General features: G+C 43.3%; 1 protein-coding gene across 1 annotated transcript in view; it reads left to right on the forward strand.

The window, feature by feature from the left end:
• The window catches only part of Dock8 (dedicator of cytokinesis 8), a 207,046-nt gene that overhangs the window by 32,735 nt on the left and 150,292 nt on the right, over positions 1-24,019 (forward strand). The window contains exon 2 of the mRNA XM_036209142.1: positions 18,088-18,190. Within this exon, the coding sequence (XP_036065035.1) occupies positions 18,088-18,190 (103 nt within the window). The remainder of the gene's footprint in view (positions 1-18,087; positions 18,191-24,019) is intronic.

A 24,019-nucleotide genomic window follows, 5' to 3' on the forward strand; every position in this document is an offset into this window, starting at 1 on the left:
CTATACAACTCCCGTCCTCAGAGACAATCTGTGGTACCTCCTATTCCAGACCTTAATTTGTTGTTGTTGTTGTTTTAATTCTTTTTTTCACATCCTTTTTTTTAAAGTTTATTTATTTATTGTTTACAGTATTCTATTTCCATGTATTCCTGCATGCAAGAGGAGAGGGCGCCAGATCTCATTACAGATGGTTGTGAGCCATCATATGGGTGCTGGGAATTGAACTCAGGACCTCTGGAAGAACAGTCAGTGCTCTTAACCTCTGAGCCATCTCTCCAGCCCCTTAATTTGTTTTTTAATGGTAGCTTTCAAAGGTTTTCACTGCAGTTCATGGCAGAAAAATACATTTTAATACCATTTTCCCTCCCTCCCTCCTTCCTTCCCTCCCTCCCTCCCTCCCTCCCTCCTTCCTTCCCTCCTTCCCTCCCTCCCTCCCTGTTTCCCTCCTTCCCTCCTCCCTCCCTCCCTCCTTCCTTCCCTCCTTCCCTCCTCCCTCCCTCCCTCCTTCCTTCCTTCTGTCTCTCCCTGCCCCGTCTGTCACACACACATATAGTTTGAAGAACAATATTCAACATATACTATCTCCAGTGTTTTGACCTAGTATCAAAACTCATATTTCCCTCGTACACACGTGGAATGCACTCTTTTTACCTTTGCGCTTATCTTGAGTTGCAACATGTGACTGCTTCCTTTACATCCCCTCACTTGCTTCTGGTGGACTGTACATTTCAAAAGGGTAGAATTTGTTCTCCCCAGGACAAACCTCTAGAACACACAGGACGTCTGGGTTTTCGGGTCACTGGCCTCTTTGCTCCCACAGGCAAGGTTTTGTTCTGGCTCCCACCCCCCTCCAGAGGTTGCTTTGCTGGTTTCCAGGGTCATATCTGAGGCCTGGAAGGCTGCTTACCCCTTGCTCTGTTTACGGTGCTGGGAGCTCTCTCAGTTAGCAACCTGTGTTACGTAACCTTCCAGGACATTTCCTTTTTTAGTAGGTGGCTCGCAAAGATGCCAGAATACAACTCGTGTGATGAGGTCAGTCTCTTGGACACTGATGAAGCTGAAAGATTCTTCCAGAGAGTCAGCGAGGCCGACCCCTACCCTATTGCAGGTTGACTTCCTGTGCTGAATTGCCACCAGTGAAGAAGAAACATAGCCAGAAGCATGTTCTCTGTGCAGAGTACTCTCTGTCTGACAAAGTTGCAGAAATAGAAGGAACATGGGGGTGTTTAGGGGATTACCTCCATATGGTAAAAAGGTATTTCTGCAGAGTGATTCCAGTTTCTAAGCGCCCATGCTTTTGTATCCAGAGGTTACTGTGATTCAGAAACAGTTTCTCCATTTTCAAATGAGACTTCCAAGAAACTCAAGAAAGTTAGAGAAAAGGCTGCAGCATGAACTAAAATGGAGATTAACATCATGTCTTTCTCTTGAAGACAAATATTGAAAAGTCCTTAATTAGTTGTGCAGTGGTAGTGCACGCCTTTAGTCCCAGCACCTGGGAGGCAGAAGCAGGGGGATCTCTGTGAGTTTAAGCCCAGCCTGGCCTACAGAGCAAGTTCCAGGACAGCCAGGACTGTTATATAGAGAAACCTTGTCTTGGAAAACAACACAAAACAAAAAAGTCCTTAATGAACATTGAAAAATCACATGTTTAAAAGAAAAAAAAAAGGAAAAGAAAAAGGAAAAGGAAAGAAAAATCACATGTAAATTATAGCTGTGGAAATTGAGTATTTAATAGGTTGGAGTTTTTTGGTGTGTGTATATGAGAGAGAGACAGACAGACAGACAGACAGATACTAGGTGTCTTCCACTGTATTTTTTGAGACAGTGTCTTTCTCTGAAGCTGAAGTTCCCTGACTGAGCTAACCTGGCTGATTTGGCCAAAAAGTCCCAAGGATCCTCCTGTCTCTGCCTCCCCAGTGTTAGGATTACAGACTCAAATTGTGACACCCAGCTCTTCTTGTGGGTTCTAGGGATCAGGTCCTGTGTGTGTGTGTGTGTGTGTGTGGCAAACATCTTATCAACTGTTCATCTCTTCAGCTGTTGGTTGGAATTCTTTTGAGGACATCTTGCTGTGTAGTGTAGCCCAGCTGACCCCAGACTTGCAATCCTTCCTCAGCCTCCTGAGTGCTGGCACAATAGACAACAGACACCACCATGCATGGCCTAAAAGGTTTTAAATGACCTTTATATTTTCCAGTTAGCAATTATTAAAAATATTTTTATACTTAGGTGAAGTAGTCTTTCATAAATTATTTAATGTTCCCATCTGATAAATACAATGAGGTACTTTTATTCATCATACTATTAATTTGAATTTTCTATTTTATTTTAAATTGTGTTTTAAGTCAGTAGAAATAGGAAATAATTTGTTATTTTATGTCTTTACAACTTCTACACTTCTAATCTTTTAACTGAAAAAGCATTTTTTTTCCCCACAGAAAGCCTTTGGTAGCATCCATTTTTCATTTAAAAAATTTAAACTAGTGTTTAAAAGTATCTGTTTGAGAAGTATGACAGTCTTTGGGGAAGTATTTCCAGCCCACGTTGAGCTGCCAGGGTCACTAGCTGTAAATAAACGATTTCTAATTGTTTCACACACCCCGCCATGTACACTGCACCAAACAACTTGAACTTGAACTTGGAGCACTGTTTAAACAAGATGCACAATCTGTGTTGAAACTCCAAAAGTACAGTACAGAGGCTCTGAAAATTTGAAGTAGAGAGCCTCATTCGAAGTAATTGACCTTTGAACTATGGTATCCTCAGGGTTCAGAGGGCTCAGTGCCCTTGCTTTGGCTCTCTCTCTCCTGCCCTTGGCCTGTGCCTTTAGACAGACAGATTGACATCACCCATCAGTCTCCGACATTGAACCTTCTGTCATTGCAGAGCCTGACTCCTTACTGAATTTGTTTTATTAATTTTACCTTTCTTCCTTCCTGCATCTCTTTTGTTGTTTCTCCTGACCCCTTTAAAACCAGCTCCGTTAATTCATCCTTCAGCACGGTTTGATTTGGGGTTGGTTAGTTCACTGAGTTACTGGTCCTGAATTTAGTTGCATTTTGACTGAGATCACATTGTTACAATGGCAGGGTTGCTGTCTGAGGAAGCAGAGCTAATTCTGCAAGGCTTCTGGGAACATGGTCATCTTAGGGATGGTCATTTTGGCCTGACAGTACTGCTGAATCCTGGGTAACTGAGCTAAGTGAGGGCAAAAATGGATGTGTGCTGTGAAACAAGGATTGTTTCTACCTGGATGGATTGGTCATAGGAGGCCACTCTGTCCCAGACTGAAACAAAAACCCATTTCTCATATCTGTCTTTGCACCTATTATCTTTGAACTGACATTGCATTAAGCACTCCCACTGCCTGGGACTTCATAGGATGCTGGGAAGTTTCCCAGAATCTTGGATCAATGCTAACAGACTGGCAAACCTCCAGCTCCAGAGATAGCCATGTGACATGAATTTGGGGGGAGTGCTGCCTGTAGCAGAGCATTCACCCCACCCTCGGTTTGCCATGCTGAGTTCCAGTGCCTGCCAGTAAACCCTGTGAAGCCGTGAGGACGAGTCACCATGCAAAGCTCAACTTGCCTCAGACCACAGACCATTACTCCACAGAGGTAAACAGAAAGAGAAAAGTCAGCGGGGGTTTTATAGACTGTCAGCACCACTCTGACGGCTTCAATAAACTTCCTTTCAAAAATTTAATATCTGATATTAAGCCTTTCTTCTCTGTTAGACTTGGGTCGAGTGCACCACATCTGCCAGCCTGGATTTAGCCCTTCAAAGGGTAGACTGTTCAGTTGTGTCATCTAGACAGGCAGTCTGAAAACTCATGAAGTTGCGGCTGACCCAAGGGCCGCCACCTCATTTTAGAACATGGGCAGTGTAAGAAGAATCCGTGTCCTGAAACCATGTGAACCCCTCTCGGTCTCCCACGACTCAGGGCCTTTCCCTTGTGATTATGTCCCAGCACGAACATTGACCATGCCTACAGGAGCACATAGAGCTCAAGATGGGAGGGCACAGGGGCCATGTTGTTTAATATTAAACCAACAGGAAATGACCCAGGCTCATGAGCTGCTGCTTTCACTAGGGCAAAAGAGGAAAAACTAATTGCTTTTGAGAAATTCCTTTCTGTGTTCTGTAAAGAAAATGTTTCCATCAGTGTTAAATGGCCAGAAGGGAGCTAAATAGCATTGACATTGTCCCATGAAGGAGTGAGACAATAAGGAAACTGACTTCCTCTGAGAAAAAAAAAGATTTATAATCATTTATCTGCATAACACGTTCCCAGAGGGTTCCTCAAAGCTGTCCCTATAGAACCACATAATACTGGATGTTTCTTTGCTGGAATTGCCCATGCGTGTGCATGTGCATGTGGATGCATGTGTGTAAACCAGAGAGCAACTTTGAGTGTGTTACACCCCAGGAACTGTCCATCTTGTTTTGGGAGGTGGGGTCTCTCCTTGCTCTGGAGCTCCCTGATGCTGTAGGCTGGCTGAGCAGTAAGCCCCTGGTTCTTCCTGCTGCCATCTCCCCAGCTCCTGAAGAGAGGCACATACTAACACAACTGACTTTTCACAGGGGTGCTGGGGGTCTGAACCAAGGTCCTCATGTTTGCATGGCAAGCACTTTACCCACTTATTATTGTTATTATTACCTCAGTCCCCTTCTTTTTTCCCCTAATGCTTTACCATGCTTCAGGAACAAGAGTTGCTTACCTGAAACCCCCTCCCCACATCCCCAGATTTATCCAAGTGCTGCTATTCAAAGGAAAACAACATGAGAAGGACTTACAGGGGAGGAAAGTTGCTTTCGAAACGGGGCCACTCAAGAGGCAGAGTGAATAGTTGGAGTATTCCTCCCAGGGAAGTTTCATGAGGGTTGAAGGTCAACAGCATCTGATGGAACAGAAGAATCGAGTTGGGACGAAACCAGGCTGTCCAGTGAAAGGGCACCAGCAGTTTTATCTAGAGCAGCAATTGCAGAACATTGAATTAGAGAGAGACAAAGAGAGAGACAGGCGTAGCCAAGGAGAGAGAGAAGCCTGCTTTGTTGGGGGAGTGGGGAGGAGGTAATGCTAACTTGGAGGCAGGCTGCCTGTGAAGTGGGTAGTGGTCCTGGGATGCAGAGAGGAGCTTGGGGGTAGAGAGTGTCAAGATAAGATATGCATCATGGGGTGAGGAGCAATCTTGAGTAAGGGCTTGAATGAAATGTCTGTCCTAGGTACCTCTGCCTGCCTTTGCCTACATTCCAGGAAAAGTAGTCACTGCATTAACAGATGTTTGGACCCCTGAGGGTTCACTCAGTTTCCTGATGTTGGACATTTACCCATAGCCGAAACAAAAAGAAGCAAGGTTGTGCACACAGAGGACACCAGTACTACTGAAAAATGAATCTCCTGGAATCTTTTTGGAAGCCTGTGCCTGTTGCTGATATGGGTGTTTGCATTACCCGTGGAGCATATTCCACAGTTACTTACCCATGAAGGATTAATGATACTGAAGCTGGGTTCAATGTCTTAGAAGCAGGCCAAACCTGTTCTTCTCAAGGGTCAGGGTAAAGTTGAATATCCTTCTTTGGGAAAGCCTTCACATGCCTAGCTCTCCATCACTAATCTTCCAGGGGGAGGAAAATACCAGAAACCCAGCTTCTGTGACAGGCTCCTCTGAAAGGTTCTGTGATGAATTTTTCCAGTAGGGATGTCTTCTGCTACCTTTCTTCAATGGTAAAGCCTTGTCCAAGTTTCTTAACCTTTCTAGGCCTCAGTTCCCTAATGTGCAGAGATTGATTTCTACCCTGTTTGGTGGGTGCAAAGCTTAAATGAATACTTTAGAACATTCCCAGCTAGGCAGTAAGTACTGTAAATATTTACTGACATTCCTTTAGAAATAGCATTTGTTCATTTTTTTGTTTTCTAAATTAAAATGTGATTACATCGTTCCCCTCTCTAACTCCTCCTTGCACCCGCCTTGCTCCTTCTCAAATTCATGGCCTTTTTCTTTCATTGTTGTTATGTATATTATATATAAATATGTATTATATATTCTCTAGGTGTATGAATATGATCTTCTTAGTCCCTATGTTACATATAGATGTATATATCTTGGGAAGACTATCCACTCCCAGCATTCCTTACTTGTCTGTAGTTCCTTACCCGTGACTAGCATTTTTAATTGTGATACTAGTAGGGGTGGTGGTAGGCTCTTCCAATTTATAAGAATGGTAAGTAATCTCATTATCAGATTAAGGTGCACTTGAAAGTAAGGAGGAGGCTTAGCCAGAATATATAGTCTGCAGACCCTGGGGCCATTCTTAAAGCTTGACAATTTGTGGACTCATTATCACTGTTCCTCTCTCCACCCCACTGGCCCTGGTGGTCCTTTACCTCAGGACTCTTCTCACTGACAGCCCCTCTCTGGCCGTACAGCCTCTGTCTGCAGAGGCTTTTCCGTGTCTCTGGGCCTCTTCCCTTCCCATGTCCTTAGCTGTGCCAGCGCATTTGCCCCAGATGACATAGCTGGCTGTTGACCAAGCAGGACTGGACCACAGATGTCATCCTTTCAGAGATAAGTGGTTTGTAAGTTAGTGTGATGATGTCGATGCTCATTCCTTGTTAGATTTGCTTATTTGACAAATCGCCCATGTAAACTTCCTTACGTAAATGTATACACGCTTCGTGACTAACTTGTATTGGTAGCCAGTGTGCACATAGAATACTGTTACTTCCTAATCTAGAGGAAAACAAAGATACGGGCAGCGTTGGTTCTAGGGTGTTCCACAGCACAAGGAACATTATTCTGTGCCTGAGACAGGGGGTTAACTCAGAATATCTTTTTTTCTCCTTAGACTAGCTTTGAAATTTGAATTCACTCTCTTTATTCTTCAGTCCTTCAGGTCGAGAACTGTACTCCATTCCCCACTATTTCTCTTCAGGGCCTGTTGTCTTCCTCAGCTCCCTCAACCCCAGGGGATGGCCTCAGCTTGATTTCTTCAGTGTCTCCATATTACGCTAATCGCTTAGATATCTGTGTTGTCCTCTTGTGTGTCATTGGCCACTCAACTCTTACATTTGCATCATGGTGGTAAGAATCACAGTGTGGCAAATGATGGTTGGTCGGGGATTTCTTTCCCTTTTAAGTCACGGCACGTAGATCCTGCGTTTTTGGCTCATTATAGCCGTCTTCTTTAGGGAAGGAACACCGTCTCCGAGCACTAACAACTAAATTCCCTTTCAGCTCTGAAGCAGGAAGGAGAGCTTTCTTAAGACCCTCAAAGTCATGTTACTATAAGAGACTGACAGAACCGGAAGCAGGGCTGGCTGCATGCCTTCGTGTGGGGGAGTGCCTTGCCCTTGACTAAAGCGACATCACAGGAAATGCTGTGCAGATATTGCCTTGGTGCCCTCCCCTGGCTTTAGATGGTCCTTTTCTAAGATTTCAGTTCATTATCATGGATCAGCTTCACCTTAGCATGCTTCATACACAGTCACCTGGCACAAAAGCACCTGAGATACCTCAGGGTTCACAACCACATGCTTCCTCCCCAGGAATAAGAATGTCATCGAGGTCTTGAAATGTTTTCAGATGTAAAGTATTCTTGGGTGTAAAAAGTTAAAACTAATATATGTCCTTCACTGAAGGTTGAAAAGCAATGCTGTCTTTGGGATATAGTTTTCTTTTGTGTTTAATTTTCATAGGAGAACAATTTAATAAGAACCATAAAATGGAGAATAATAGCCATAATGTAATACTAAGAACTAGGCAGAGCTGCAGGCTCTTGGTGGGAATACTGTTGATTAATGAAGAATCCAGATAGCAAGATATTGGTTGTTGTATTAAGGCCACTCCACGTAGTTTAAAAGGGAGGTTTATTTTGTTGGGTAACTTACAAGTAAAGGGATAGGTTATAGATAGGGTCCTGGAATGGTGTAGCGCAGTTCAGTGGTGTTCTCTGGAGAACTCTGCTCAATCTACCTCCAGCGGCCAGGATCTAGGAACCAAAAGAGCCGGCACATCCGGATCTCAGGCCTTAAGGGCTCCTGTCTCAGCCCCACCTTTTAGGCGTGACAGTTACCGAAGCCTCAATGTGGGTAGTACTTCCAGGTCAAAGCTGGAACCGCTACCCACTACAGCAAGATCTCACAGAGATGCAATCCCAGTCCATAATTTGTTATAGTCTAAGACCATCCTTCTGAGCCCTCATGGATTCTGCAGGATGTTTGAGGACACAAAATGAACCCAATTCTTCCTAAGCAGTTGCTGGTCAGTGTGGCAGGCTTAGCTGAGCCGTGCTTTCTGAAGGGAGCCCTGTAATTAGTCAACATGTGCGGTCCAGTTCATCCACCATGTGAGCAATATTACTTCTCTTTGATTCTTTCCTTACAGTTTAAATATTTTTATTTATTCTTTGGGAATCTCATACAATATATTTGATTATATTCGTCTCCCTCTCAACTTCTCCCCCACCTTCATACTGTCAACTTTATATTCTCATTTATATGCTGTCTCTGTCTCTTTCTGTGTTTGCCTTTGTTTCTCTATTGTCTCTCTCTCTCTCTCCCTCCCTCTCCTCCTCCCCCCACCTCCATCTCTGTCTGTGTCTCTCTGCCAATCTAGTCCAGTCTGTGTTGGGTGTGGTGCCTGCCTTGGAGTGTGGGCAATAGATCGGACATCACTCATTGAAGAAAACTGACTTTCCCTCTCCAAGCAGTGACCAGGGGCTTCCTGCCACCTCCTCACCTCCATACTGGCATCTTGTCTGGCACGCACTTGTTAAGGTCTTATGCATGCTGTCACAGTCTCTGTAAGTTCATATGTGTGCCTGCCATGTTGTGTCTGGAAAGCATGGTGTCCTTGACGTCATCTGGCTCTTATAATGCCTCTGCCCCTCGTCTCCATGGATCCCCGAGTCTTGAGGAAGGGATCTAATACAGGCGTCCCATTAGGGTTGAACATTTATTTATATGCTCATTTTGCTTTATTCAAGAAAAAATTATAAATGTCACAATAATGTCAGCAGGAAGCAAAGTTAAGAAAGTAGACAGTTGACTGCATTGTGTAGGGAAATTAGGTGACCGTGGAGGACAACATTCTGAATTCACTGACTTCAGTTCCATTGTGTTTGCCTTCTATTTTCATGGGGGAAAATTACTGTTTTTCATTTAAATTTTGTTTTATTTTGAGATATAATAACTACATCATTTCCCTCTTCTCTTTCTTCCTCCAAACTCTTTCCCATGTACCCCTCCTTGCTCTCTTTCAAACTCATGGCCTTTTTTCATTAATTATTGTTATATACATTTATTTATATGTATCAACATATATATTCATAAATATATAAATACAACCTGCTAGGGCTGAGAATTTTGAAGTCTCTTATTTTCTGCTCATTGACCAGTTGCAGGTTTCCGTTTTGATCTTCTTACTATTGCAAGAAACTCTCTGATGAGGTTGAGCCATGCACTAGTCAATGAGTATAGTTAGAAGGCATTAGGAGTTGTCCATTTAGCAGAACAGTAGTCTCAGTTTTACTCTAGGCCCATACCCTATCTAGCCACAAGTTCTTGGCCTCATTGACTATGTCAGGAATGGTTTAATTTTATAGAGCAGTCCTTAAATCCAGTTTTAAAACGTGATTGGCTACTCCCGTAATATTCATTGCCACTGTTGTGCTAGTATTATCATACTTGCTAGGCAGGTCATTATTGTAGTTCCCAGGGTTCATAGCTGGGTGAGAGTGATGATTCATTTTCTCCTCTGGTAGTGTGCATAGCATCTTCCAGTACTTTGAAATAGTAAGCCAGTAGGGATGAAGTTTCCAGTTGAGTACCAGGTAGATTTCTCTATGTTCTGTGACTCAAGTATGTGGTGTCTTCAGCAACAGAGTCTTACTGTCAAGTTCTGGATGGCAGTCAAGAGCATTGGAAGTAACTTGTAATGTTTGGGAGAGGAGGGTCTATGGGACACTACTGGTGAAATTATTAAGGCCACTCCACGTAGTTAAAGGGGAGGTTTATTTTGTGGGGTAACTTTCAAATGAGGGGGTAGGTTGCAGGGTCTGGCAAAGGTATAGCGCAGTCCGGCAGCGTTCTCTGGAGAACTCTGCTCGGTCTACCTCCAGCGACCAGGGTCCTGGAACCAAGAGAGCGACCTCCTCTTGATCCTGGGTCTTCCGCTTCCTCCTCTGCCCTGCCTTGTGGGCGTGACCATTACCGAAGCCTCAATGGGGATTGGAACTTCCAGGCCAATGCTGGGATGGCTATCCACTACAGGACACCATTAACCAATGGCTCAAAAAGATGTAGCCCATTCATGGTACTGGGGTTTTTATTGGGTAGCATGTGATGTCTAATTGGGTGAGCTATTTGTTCTGCCATTGTAGAGTATCTCCATTTAAACTGCCATAGTAGGTTTTCATATGGCATTTTCAAAGGGCCTTTAGCTTTAGTTGTTCCTCCTGACACCCCTGCCCTGCCCTCTCATCCCCCAGCCCATTAAAATCCTTCCTATTCTAAAGTGCCTCGAAAAACTTGTTTACCTAGCATAAGGAGCAGAACATTTACTTTGAAGGGTACCTTAGAAACTTGACCTTACTTAATTATGAATCTAACCTTTCCTTGGGGGTGGTGAGGAATTACACAAAACCAAATGAGTTTGAGTTCTGCTTCCTCTGATCGAGAACCAAGTGTGCCTTATTCCCTGAGATTTGATGTTGGCTCAGCAGTGAGGTAGGTTTCTCAGGGAGTCTTTCTGCTAGCACAGAGTGCACAGGGCAGTCTTTACCTCTTCTCTAAACACACTTAGTTGTTGAGCACCTGACCCCCTGCAGATGTTAAAATGCATGTTCTAGCTGTGCTCAGACTGATGAGTCACAGTCCCTGGAGAAGAGCCCAGACATCTTCCTTGCTGAACAGCTCCCGAGCTGACTCTTATGGATGCTGAAGTTTGAGGACCACTGACTGCCTGAAAGAGGATTCCAGGATAGACTGCAAAGTGGATATCTAAAGTTTGCTGAAGTTAGCTTGTTGATACTTGTTCACACTAAAACACCTTAGTTTGAATTCTGAGGAGTTTCGTGTTTAAGTTCTGTTTTCTCAGAATGTAAAAGGAAAGTGTCATGTATGTTCCCAACTGTAAGTATCTTGTGTAATCATCTAGGAGTCTCACAGAATATCTTCAGGTCATTCTTATGACTACAAGACTGTGTTGAACATTTTGAATTTAAGACAGACAATAAGTGGTGAATTAATCAATATAGAGGAAAAGTAATTTCTTTATGTATAATCTTCATATTTGCAAATGCCTCCTAAAAATATCCATTTAATTTTTACTACTTTGGTCTTCTAAGCACTTACCATTTCTAAGTACTAAGAGTAATTTATGTCTAGTAGTATAAATTTTGCTGTTTTTTTTTTAAAATAAGTATGGCATTATTCAAATATTACACATGGAGAAAAATCCTGCATAAAATGCCACTCTCCAAAAGCTTTTGGAAAGTTGGATGTCTTTTTTTAGCCAGGATTCTGGACTTAAAATAACTTCTTGGTCCATAACTCAGACCTTACAGCTTTACCAAAACAAACATAACTGGCATCTTGAATAGCTATTTCTTCTTGCACAGACTGTATTTCCATTTATTGGTCTGTTGAAGGGGTTAGTATATTATACTGATGTAACCAACCCTTTAATAGCAGTGAGTAAAGAGGCTGTTGTATTGAGAATTAGAACTAGGGCTTTTGCAGTATGTAGGGGAACAGAATAACAAGGCTCTTTGCCCAGGATGATAGCATATTTGCACCAATGGTAATGGCATCGTTGCTCTTGGAAGCTGTTGATGGAAGTTGAGCCTTGCTTTTGGAAAAGGATGAATATAACGCTGAGTTCGTCTAAGTATCCCCTGAGAGAGGAAGACTTGGGGGCCTTAGGTCATGTGCTTGATACCTTAGGAAGAGTGCAGCTCCTCGGTTCCCATCATTTAAGCTAACATAAGTTTTGAGAAAAGAGGGAATTGCTTGGGGACTCAGTCAGACAAGCATGGGGAAAGTGGTTCTTTTTCGATTTCGCCCAAGCCTCCTTAAGTACTTATGGATAAGGCTGTTCCTTGTTTTAATAAACATCGCTCCTGTCACTCTGGCTGCTGGGCCTACCAACGTCTAGTGAAACAGTGTCCCTTAGACATGAAAGTCGGAGAGAAGCCTCTGGGGCCATTCGGTTCCTAGTGAAGCTGCTGGTGTGGGTTGTGGTACTGATTGTTTCACTTGGAGATTCTCGCCATATTTGCCAGTTAGCTCTGGAAAGGAGCCCAGAGATCACATAGCCCAGCCCCTGCTGTTTAAGTGTAATAAAACTAAGGCCCAGCCTCATGAGCCAATGTGCTCGAACCCAGACAGATGGCAGATAGCATACCTCAGGACCATGTGTCCTTGGGATCCCACCCCACTTCATTCTTCTAGATACACACATTGCAGGAAGAAGGCTCAGCAGGGTGGGTAAAAATGCTTGAAGTAGGAAGGAGGAAACCTGATGTCTAGTGGTCTAACTACACTGTTTTCCTCTCCATCTGGGTTCCTCCTATTAATGATTTTATTCCAAAAACTGGTTCAAAAGCTTCCTCACTTCAGACATTTCCTAGGCATTCCTGAGCTGAATTCTGACTCCCTATTGTCTCTTCACCAGGAACTGTGCCCATTTCCCCATTATATTTATAATGTTGTAATTAGCCCATTGTCCATCTGCCCACCTCTCACTGCCTGTTGGATTAGGATTCCTAAGAGTGTGAACACATCCCCACCTAAAGTCTCCATCTCCAGGCTGAGGACCTGGTGCTTGGTAGTTGCCTTCGTGTTTGATAAGCAAATGGTGAGCTAGTTATTTTCTTAGGCAGTTTCAGCAAATAGCTGGCCTTTTCGCTTGTAAAAACCACTTAGGATGGCTGGCCTAAACTGCCATTTTTCAAACTGTACCATGCGAGTTGATTGAGAACAGGTGCGTCAAGGCAGCCACACATTACTAGATTTGTACACATGGTCTAGCAACTGCTTTGAGTGAGCTCTCTTCTGCAGTTTATGAAGTCTTGGTCCCAAATGTCTGTCATGGTCATCATTAATCAGAATGGAAACATGGAGTTTCTCTCCCTACCCACTACCATCAGTCCCTCATCACCATGCCGACTCCCCAGGAGGGTGACATGTTAAACAAATCCCAAGGCTCACACCCAGTTAACTTTAGAAAAACAAAGAAGATTCAAGTACTCAAGTCACTTAAGCTCCTTAGGAGAAGGTTGATTCAGCTCACTACAGGATTACCACCATGATACAAGTCTGGAATCCAGAAACCTATCTTGGACAGATCAAATTTGATCTGAGAATCAAGGCAGAGGCAAATGCTCCTATACACACAGTCCTGTATGACTATAACTACAGAGCTGACCTCTCATCCCAGCTTACCTGCATGGGTAGAGTCCTTAAAGCTAGGCCCAAGCAGAAGTGAGGGCTGATTTGGACAGCGGGACACTGAACAGTCACTTGGGATTGAAATTTCAAATCAGCAAATGTAATCAATGATGTTTTTTGGCCTTACCTATGTGAGAATTTTTTTAGACATGAGCTTAAACAGCTTCATGTAGCACAAATCTTAACAGTTCTTATCCATAAAAACAAACCTGAGGCCAGTTATTGGGGTGAATGCTGTAAGATCAGAGAGACAGAACAAGGCCACAGCTACCTCACCTGGCCAACTTCTCAGCTGATCCTGTTTCCTCAGACTGGAAGCCTCTGTGTCCTTATCTGAATGGGTCTCAGCTGAACTGCTGCTCCAAAGCCTAAAAGCTTAACCAGCCAAATGCTTAACCAGCCAAATGCTTAACCAGCCAAATGCTTAACCAACCAAATGCTTCTAGTTTCTGGTCTTCACGCCTTATATATCTTTTTACTTTCTACCATCACTCCTGGGATCAAAGGCATGAGTCACCATGCTTGCCTATATCCTTGAATACACAGAGATCCACCTAGCTCTGCCTCCCAAGTGCTGGATTTAAAGGTGTGAGTGCCACCATTTTCTGGCCTCTGTATGTAGTGGCTGTTCTGTCTCTGACCCCAGATAAGTTTATTAGGGTACACAATATTTTGGGGAACACAATACCACCACAGCTTCATATCAGAAAAAAAAAATCCAAGTGAGTTAGTAACCAAGTTCTCTTGCTATGATTATTGAGAAGATTGCTGGCCCATTGGGATATTTCCATACTGTGTTGGTGGTTACTCATCAACTTGACAGAAACTGGGGTCACCTGGGAAGAGGGAGCCTCAAATGATGAATTTCCTACATAAGATTGGCCTGTGGGCAAGTCTGTGGGGGCATTTTCTTGATTAATGATTGACGAGGGAGGCCCCAGACTATGGTGGGTGGTGCCATGCCCAGAAAGGTGGTCTCTGATTATATTAGAAAGCAAAGTAAGCAGGCCGTGGAGAGCAAGCCATTAGCAGTATCCTTCCATGATCTCTGCTTCAAGCTCCTGCCTTGAGTTCCTGCCCTGACTTCCCTCAGTAATGGACTGTGACATGGAAGTGTGAGCCAAATGAACCCTTTCTTTCTAGAAGTTCATACTGGTCCGTGTTTTATCACAGCATCAGAAAGTAACAAGTACACACATACAGAGAGGCTTAGGATGGCTCAACTTACAGTTTTTGACTTCACAATGCTGTGAAAGTGATACGTGCTCCATAGAAACTATACTTCAGGGTTTGATTTTTTATCTTCTCCCTGGCAGGCGGTATACACTGGAATACTCCCAATGCCACTGGGCAACATCAGGCTGCAGCTCCCACTGGGCCACATAATTACAAAGTGGGAAATGCTGATGCTCTACAGGATGCTATGTTGTTAAATAGTGGTATTTGGTCCCTTGAGGATATTAAACGTGATAATTTGGGTAGGTATTGACTCCAGTGCCTTGATCATGCTAGGTAAGCACTCTGCCACCAAACTACATCCCTAGCCCCTCTTATCTTTTTCATTTTTACACAGGACTGGTCTTGAATTTAAAATTTTATTGTCATGGCTTCACGAGTAGCTGGGGCTAGAGGCACTTGTCTATCTAGTATTCCAGCTTCAGAAAGACCACCATGTCTCTGATGAGAAAGGTCCCGGGACAGCTCTGAAACAATAGCATGTTATTTCAGAAGTCTTAGGGAGGAACTGAAGACAGAAGTTTCTGGAAAAGTCATATTGTCTGCAAAAGGTCAGTGGGAAGATTCGAAAAGGTCAGAGGAGGGCCTTTGCCTGTTATCTGGGCTCTCCTATGACTACAATCAGTATCTAAGTGTATAAATCAATGCCAGTATGTTGATTTGAGTTACTGCACTGCTGAGCATATGCTATATTATTATTTATGTGAGGTGGCTTTCTTTGGTTTGGGACAATATAATTTTTTTTTAATTGGTGATATTCCAATTTCTGATTAAAATCAGTTTCACAGCCGGGTGGTGGTTGCACACGCCTTTAATCCCAGCACTTGGGAGGCAGAGGCAGAGGAATCTCTGTGAGCTTGAGGCCAGCCTGGTCTACAGAGCGAGTTCCAGGACAGGCTCCAAAGTTACACAGAGAAACCCTGTCTCGAAAATCAAAAAGAAAAGAAAAAAAAATCAGTTTCACTAAACATGTGGGGATAAAACCCAAACTTCCCCCATTTTCAGCTGCCACCCTAGGCTAGGTAATTTCTGTATTCAGTGTAATTTTGTGCTGAAACGTGTAACTCTTAACTAGATCTACCGCAGTTTAGATGTGGCGCCTACACCCACATGTATTTAATATGCACAGTCCAGCGACTCTTAATGTAGTCAGAATTACTGATCTGCCAACAGAATTTAGAACATTTTCATCAGTTCAAAGAAACTCTGCTCTTTGAACCACTTTCTGTTACTCTGTAATTCTATTCACCCTTATCCACTGCTAATCAACTTCCTGCTCTGTAGATTTGACTATTCTGGGAATTTCACATGAGGAATAATAAATATGTGGCCTTTTGATTTAGTTTGTTCCCCTTAGGATGATGCTGTTGGGATTCCCACCCCCCACCCCACCCCCCATACTACCATAGAGCAGTACATTGTTCCTTTATTTGCTGAGTAATATTCCACTTATGATAGACCACTTTTGTGCATCCTTCAGCTGCTGGGCATTTGGGTTGTTTCTACCTTTCGGCTCTTAAGAATAATCTGGGGGGGGGGCTATTTGTTTGTTCTGAGTCAGGGTTTCTCAGTGTAGCCCTGGCTGTCCTGGAACTCACACTGTAGACCAGGCTGGCCTCGAACTTGGTGATCTACCTGCCTCTGACTCCTGAGGACTGGGATTAAAGGCATGTACCACCATACCCAACTAGCTGTTATGCTTTCTGTGTATAATGCTGTTGTCAGTGTTGGTGTTTAAATTTTCTGTTTTCAGTTTTCATTTCTCGTGGAGGTATAGCTACTGGTGGGATTTTGGTATATATAGAAATTACATGCTGAGCTCCCCAATGAACTGCCAGATTGTTTCTGAGAGAACTATACCATTCATGTCCATACCAACAACATGTGTGTGTGTGTGTGTGTGTGTGTGTGTGTGTGTGTGTGTGTGTGTGTGTGATTCTTCATCATCTGGCAACACTTGTGACTGACAGTCCAGGGCTCTGTTGTGGTCATCCTCATGGTTGTGAAGAGGCATATCCTTATGGTCTGCTTTACACTTCTCTGATGTCTCCTAGAATATAATAGGTTACTCCCTCTTGACACAGTGTTTTTCTTTACTGTCCAAACATTAAATAAAGATGGTGCTCTAGGAAATTAAGGACACAGTTCGTACTGACTGCCGCCCCTTTCTGTAGCATTCCATGCCTCACCGGGTCCTAGTACAAGGGTCAGCAGGAGCATGAATGTGTGCCACACACTTTCTTCTTCCTGGTGCTGAATCCTAGGGAGGTGACCTGATGGGCCCTGCCTTGCTTAGGTGTCTACCTCTTGGTTCATATTCCTGCCTGAGCAGTGCACTGATGAGTAGGGGCATTTGGAAAAGTAACAGGGTACTTTTGTGGAGGGAGAACTGATGACCACAGTAGCCATGTCCTGCCCATCTCCGTGCTTCTCACAGAAGGCTGGGAATCAAATAATCCTGCCCTGTATGTTGTCATGGTGGGAATGTTAGTTTTGTTTTTTTTTTTTCTATCTCCATAGTACACAGAAACATTGTGTTTCAATTTTACGTATGCTTTGGTGGTTGGATACTGAGAATGTTTCAAATATACAGCCTGTTTGATTCTTAGTAATCTTATAGTTTCTAGTTGTATGCATTAATGATTCTAGTTTCATATGTTTTGGCTTGATTGTGCTATGAGTACATTTTTGGGAACTAGTCTGAGAAGTCAGCCACCATCAAATGACATGATGAGAAAATGTTTCTGAGGTCCAGCAACCTAGCAAATGAGTGTCACCCATGTCATTGGTCAGGGTTTGGGCCAGCAGGTGTGAGTAGATGCTGAAGAGCAGCTTTCTCTCATACAGACGGTTCCAAGTCACCAGGGCTGTGAGCTCAAGACTCAATGCCAATGTGAATGGTGCAAAGGGTCACTTTATTGGAAGCTGTTGGAAAATAAACAAAGCTGGGTCTCACTGAAGATGCCTGCAAGGAAGTGGACATTTTTATATCACAGTCTATAGTGCACACTGCTGTAGTATCAGCCAAGCCAAAGGCCTTAGCTGCTTGCATGCAAAGTGGGAGGGTTAAAATGGCAGGTGACTGTATAGTCAGACTTCCTTACCTGGAGGCAGATGCTTAGGATGTTTGTATTGTGCCTTAAGGTCTTTCTGCCCTCAGCCTTCAAATCGGGCTGGGGGCCATGATTGCAGGTACTCTGGCCCTTGTGAATTACTCTAGGGTATATGTGGCTCCCTAAAACTACAGTATCTTCTAACAGAGCAGTGAATTTACTTTTGTCCCTTTTGCTAACTACTTGGCCAAAGATTACATTGTGATTTTTGCATTTTTGCAGTGTTTTTTCTTTTTAAATAATAACTTAATTTAGATTTTTTTTCTATTTTAATTCAAGGTATTCATCGTCGGAAATAAGAAAGCAGTTTACACTCCCACCCAACCTTGGACAGTACCATCGGCACAGCATTAGTACCTCTGGCTTCCCCTCCCTTCAGCTAGTAAGTATGTGTTACAGGTTTGTTTGACCAGTGGTCAGGGGCAGAAGTGCCTAGCATCTAAATTGTCCCCCAACTAGCCTCAGCTCCTTCTGCAGCTATCATTCTATGCCCGGCGCTTCATGACTCTGCCTGCCTTTAGATAGCCAGACGTCTCTCTCTCTGCCAAGCAGGATGTGCGTAGAATGAGACAGCCCAAGACTGTGGTTCTGATGCTGTCTACTTAGGGGACCCTCAGGCCACTCAAACTCATCCCAGTTACAGCTCATATGTGGGGAGGGGGGGTAGCCTAGAAATTGACCGCTGTTTTTAGCACGCATTGGTTGGAAATTTTTCATTGACAAATCTCAAAAGCCCAAGTTACAAATCTTTCTTATGAAATAATTTTCTCAGAAGTGAACTTTGCATACTATGAAACGGATCAAGTGTAGGGCCACGGTTTGGTGAATCTGGGCATTTTATTCGACATTTAACCTCTACTCAGTCAAGTAATAACTAGAGTTATTCCCTCTCTTACCCTTTTGCATCCCCTTGACCCCATCCCAGGCAGTCAGTGACCAGTGACATCTGTCACACAGGGAAACAAACCTTTAGTTGTAAAACATACCACAGTCCCCTTTCAAGGTGCCAACTGGGGAGTGCATATGTGTATCGTATTATTTAGGGACTGGAGGCCAGATGTGTGTCTTAACGGAGACGGTTTGTAACCCAGAAGTGGTGCCACTTCCTCTGAGCAGGCTCAGCCTGCTCTTGCTCTACCTTTACTTCCTCACACAGCACAGCCCACAGCCCCGCTCGCTGGCTGGCTGATCTAGTGGTTATCTTGAGAAGGTTAGGTTATTTTTTGTTTCTAGTTATTACTTCAAAACCACTTCTGCTCTTAGAAATTTTGTAACCATCCCCCGTTTCCTGTATCCGCCATTTTGTCGCCTGCAACAGTTTCCCCGCCGCGTTAACTGTGTATCTGCAGGTATGTTTACTGGAGTGATCTGTGGTTATTTCCAAAGGGTGGTTTGTGTGTTGTGTCATTAATGAAACAGTACTAACAAATATGGAGCACCTTCACAGTGAGAGGTCACCTAGTGGTGACATCTTTCTGAAAACCCTGTTTATGACTTTAGAGCCTTGCTAGGCCATGGTTTATTCGTCTTTTCCTGTCGGCTTCAGAACTTCAGGTTATGGTAAATGCACAACAAGTGTGCTCTGCCTGTATTCTCAGAGTAAGTAAACCGAGATATGGTGCCTATAAGCTTAACTTGGTGATTTCTGACTCCCGTTGTATTTCAAAATATGCAAAAATTTTGTTGAAAAGTGGTTGGATGTGCTTTTTAAAAAACTTTTAAACAATGGGAGAGCTTTGGTGATTGCCTTTAAAAGATATTAAGACTAGAGCTTTCTGTAGTAGCTGTTGGGGAAATAGTGTGGGTACAGCAAAGAGGTTTTTAAGGAGGTTTGCAGGTTTAACCCCTTCTCTCCTTATCAGCCTTTGTGATAATGCTGTGGCCTTGTATTATTGCAGGAGAAATCCTTCTTAAATGGAAAGTTACAAAGGAAAACAATATAATGTTTGCGAGTGTCTTTTCAGTAGTTTGCTGTGTCTTCAGAAGGTTTCGGGAAAAGTGAATTTTGATGAGTTACTTCAATAACCGGGAAGTCAAATTAACATGTGGCTTAGCTGCCCATATTCTAACAGAAGGTATGAAGGACCAGGGAAAAGGTTAAAATGCTACAGGAGTCACTTCTCCTGGTCCTATTTGAACATAACTGTTCCTCACGTGTTCCCATCCTGCGTGTCACAATGTAATTCCTCAGGCCTCCCCACCAGTGTCAGCACAGGCTTACCCTGTTTCTTCTGCCTGCTCTTCCTTCTAAACTCCTGTGCTCTGTTTTAGAAAACCCCAGCTCCCTGGCATCATCTGCTCTCCTGTGGTGGTGTGGGACTGTGGGACTGTGCCTCCCATGCAATCACCTTCTCAGACAAGTCTCCCAGGAGAAATCACCAAAGTACAAGGTGATTTTCCTTTACCTTGGGAACATTTCTTTTCCTTGATATATAGTGGAATGTTTCAGTAAGAGTCACTTTTAGCAAGGCAGAGGAGTGGCTTATTACTCTCAAGCTGACAGAGCTTTAGAAACGATATTAAATCAGAGGCTAAAGTGTAGACAACTTGTGCATCGTTTTGGCTAATTAAAAAATAAGACCATTTCTTTTGCTTTTAATAATATGATCACTTTCATAACTTCATGTGTTGTTATAAATAGTTGATTAAAAATATATTTAGTTGGAAGTCCAGTCATTGCTGCTGGCAAGAGTTAAAAGTTTGGGGTCAGATGAGCCTAAGGTGAAGAAGGGTTGCTTGTCACCTATTGGCTGTAGAACTTGGGACAAGTCACCTAACCTTTCTGAAGATTTCAGTTCCTTTTTCTGCAAAATTGGTAGCTTATGCCACCTCTGTAGTATCAATGTAGAGTTCTATAGTAGAGCCTGTGTAAATAGTGGATAATACTGTTGCCTTAGGTACTTGGCACCATAGAGACTCTGTTGATCATTAAAAGTTGAGTAGGAGATGACTCCAGCTCAGTGAGGCTTTGTGATCTATCTGGGAAGATGAGTCATCCAGAGGGCCACAATGGCTTCAAATGTGATGGGCATTCAGAAGGATCCATAATGTGATAGGAGGCCCAAGCTTGCTGGAGGAGCTGAGAAGACCCAGGAGATGGGTCCGCAGCCCTATTGGTCCATTAGAAACACTCAGCTTCTCTTTACACTTCTATCCACCCCCTCACCCCCCACCCCCGACAGAACAGCTAAGTCAGAATTCCAAAGGATAGCAACCAACAGTATTTTAACATTGCAGAATGTTGACAGGTCTCCAAAGATTCAGGCTGAGAGTCATTTATAGATTCTCAGGGAAGTGGGGAGTATTCTGAATAGCAGAAGGAGTATATAGAGTAGTGGTTTCTTTTGTTTCCCTGAGTGCTTGAGTTGTAGATGTATAGTAAGCAAGGACCACATGCTACCCCTGTAGGTAATCCTCACAAATACAGCTCTCTGTCATATATCTAATAAATGAGTGGGAGACAGTACATTATGTTGTCTCCTTTTGTTTTATTCAGCTTTTGTTTTTAATGCTAGCTTTAAATGCCTGCTCTGATGACCGTGTGTACAAATATTTTCAAAACAAATAAGCTACTTTTTAAAAAATTGCATTAGTTTTGTGTGTGCATAAGCAGGCCAGTAGAGGTCAGAGTTCAACTTGCAAGAGCTTGTCCTCTCCTTCTACCACATGGCTGGATCCTGGGGATTGAACTCAGGTCATCAGGCTTGAGGGCAAGCACCTTTACCCTCTGAGCCATCCCACCAGCCCAGTAAACTACTAGAGAGATGGGCCTCTGGCCTTCCCATGGCCTGGCCTGAGATACCCACCAGCTTTGGCATTCTCCGCTGCCACTGTCATGGGAGCAGGTTAACCAGAGATTTGGTGTCAACCAAATCTACATTAAGCAAACAACTCTACACCTGATGCTTGTGTGAAAACAAAACTGTAAAATGTAAAAAAAAAAAAAAAAAAAAAACAAAAACAAAAAAACCCTTTACTCTGCTTATTAAAAGTGGAATATAGTATAGTAAGTACATGGGAGAAAGGTTTGGGATCTGTGCTCTAAGGAAGATTGAAGTCCTGCTTGGTGGTTAATAACCTTAAGTACATTTTCTGGAGGAAAATATACTATTTTAAAAAATAATAATAGAAAAGTCTGAAGTGAAATGAAAGGAAGAGCCAGAACTTGATGGCTCTGGATGAAGTAAAGGATGTGAAAAGCCACACCCTGGGCATGCGCACCTGAGCACCATGGCTACAGGACACGTTTGTATGCCTAACATTCATGTTTTACAGCAGTCTCATGCCTGGGAAGCATTCCTTCCTGTGTGCACATTGGCTTCTGTGAAGTACAGCACCCTTTTCTGTGCCAGCTAAGAACGACTTGAGTGCTGATTTAATTCTCAGCCTCCTTTGTGCCTCTGATCTGTTGTTCTTTTCCATTTACTTTTCTCCAGAGTTAACTGTTCTGTGTTGTTGACTGTACTGAAGGGGACAGGATGGAAAATGAAGTGCTTAGTGTGGTTTCCATGTACATTCACAGTGGAGGATAAAATGCAAGCGTTCTGCATGCAGAGCAGGCATTTAGTTATGGTCACTGTAGACAGGGGTTGAAACAAGCTGGGGAGGTGGCCCAGTGTGTAAAATGCTTAACTCTTAGGCATGAGGACCTGAGTTCAATCCCCAGAACCCATGTAAAAAGCTAGGTGTGGTGGCACCTATTTATAATCCCAGAGCTGGGCAAGTGGAGACAGGCACATTCATGGGATTCATTGGCTAACTAACCTAATCTAATAGCCCCATGTCCAAGCAAGAGCCCCTGCCTCCAAAAACAAGATAGATGGCCTCTGAGGAAAGCCTCAGGTTGACCTCTGGCCTTCACATGTGTTGTGTACAACAACGTGCACATGTGCACATATATATCTGATTTATTGAAAACAGACTGACGGGCATGATGCCATCTTAGCACCTACAGTGGCATCAATGGAAGATTTCCGTTGGTAGAGGCAGGAAAGCAAACTGCTTCTAGGTCACAAAGTACTTTGAAGTCATCACAGATGGCAGAGGAAACCTTCCACCTTAGCTTTGTTTGCTAAATGTAGAATGGTGACTGTATTTTTCATCCACTAAGGAGATGTTTATTGGGTCTTACTCTGTACTGAGAGTTATGGATGACAGTCACTAATGTAATGAAGAACCCATCCTTTGTTCTTGAGAACATTTTAGAGTGGAAGATGGGTGTAAAATAAGTGACTGTCAACTGTGATGAGGGCAGGAGGGGTATGGGATAGCGACACAGATAAGATGCTATTTTGCCAGGACCTCTCTCTGAGTAATTGCCAGATGATGGGTCAGACCATTGTCTACTCCTGTAACAGGTACTGAGTTTCCACTTTGAGTGTCAGGAACATGACAAGTGTTTTATTTTAGCTGACTAGACTTTTTTTTTCTCTGACAGTTGCACACAGATACATTTTTCTCTGAGGCTTCTACTTTCCAGTGCTCAGTCCTCATTTCCTAAGCGTAACTATGTTTCACAATGCCTTTCAAGTGCATTTCATTACCTGTGCTTGGGTTGTTCATAATACACTTGCGCTTGTCATTACACTTATAATATCTGAGCATTCAATCCTATGGGAAGTTCTGAGCAGAATTTGTGGGTAGTTGTAAATGCATTTTTCTTACCTGTTTTAATGCATACTTAACTATTGCCTTGTATTTTAGTTATCTTAGAAGATACTGATTCTCTGAAAGGCCTATAAGAGAAAACAATCAAAATTATAGTTGTTAAGAATGCAGTCTGACTATATTTGCATTCCTATCCATGTCATCAATGGCAAATTATTAAATCACTTGAAATAATTAACGTGCCTATTTCACTGGGTTCTGAGGAGATTGATTTGGAAAGGCCCTTCATGAGTACTGTGGCCCCTTCCTCAGCTGACTTCAGGTTGCAGTCAGAACCAAAGACCTCCCTTTCTTTGCCTCCTGCTGATCAAGGGGAGCTGTTTGCTCTCACCTCCTGAGATCCACCGTGTAACCCTCTCCTTGGCCTCCTTTTCCATCCCGCTGACAATGATCACTATGTGCCTCAGCCATCTTAAAGAATCTGGGTTGGAAGTAGGACCGTGTATTTAGTCAGGGTCCTTAGAGGGGCAGAATTGATGGAATGAGTATCTATGTATAAAAAGGAGAATATTAAATCCCTTACTGGCTGTGTTCTGGCTAGTCC

The sequence above is a fragment of the Onychomys torridus genome, chromosome 1 (assembly GCF_903995425.1).
Source record: "Onychomys torridus chromosome 1, mOncTor1.1, whole genome shotgun sequence".
Classification (NCBI taxonomy): domain Eukaryota; kingdom Metazoa; phylum Chordata; class Mammalia; order Rodentia; family Cricetidae; genus Onychomys; species Onychomys torridus.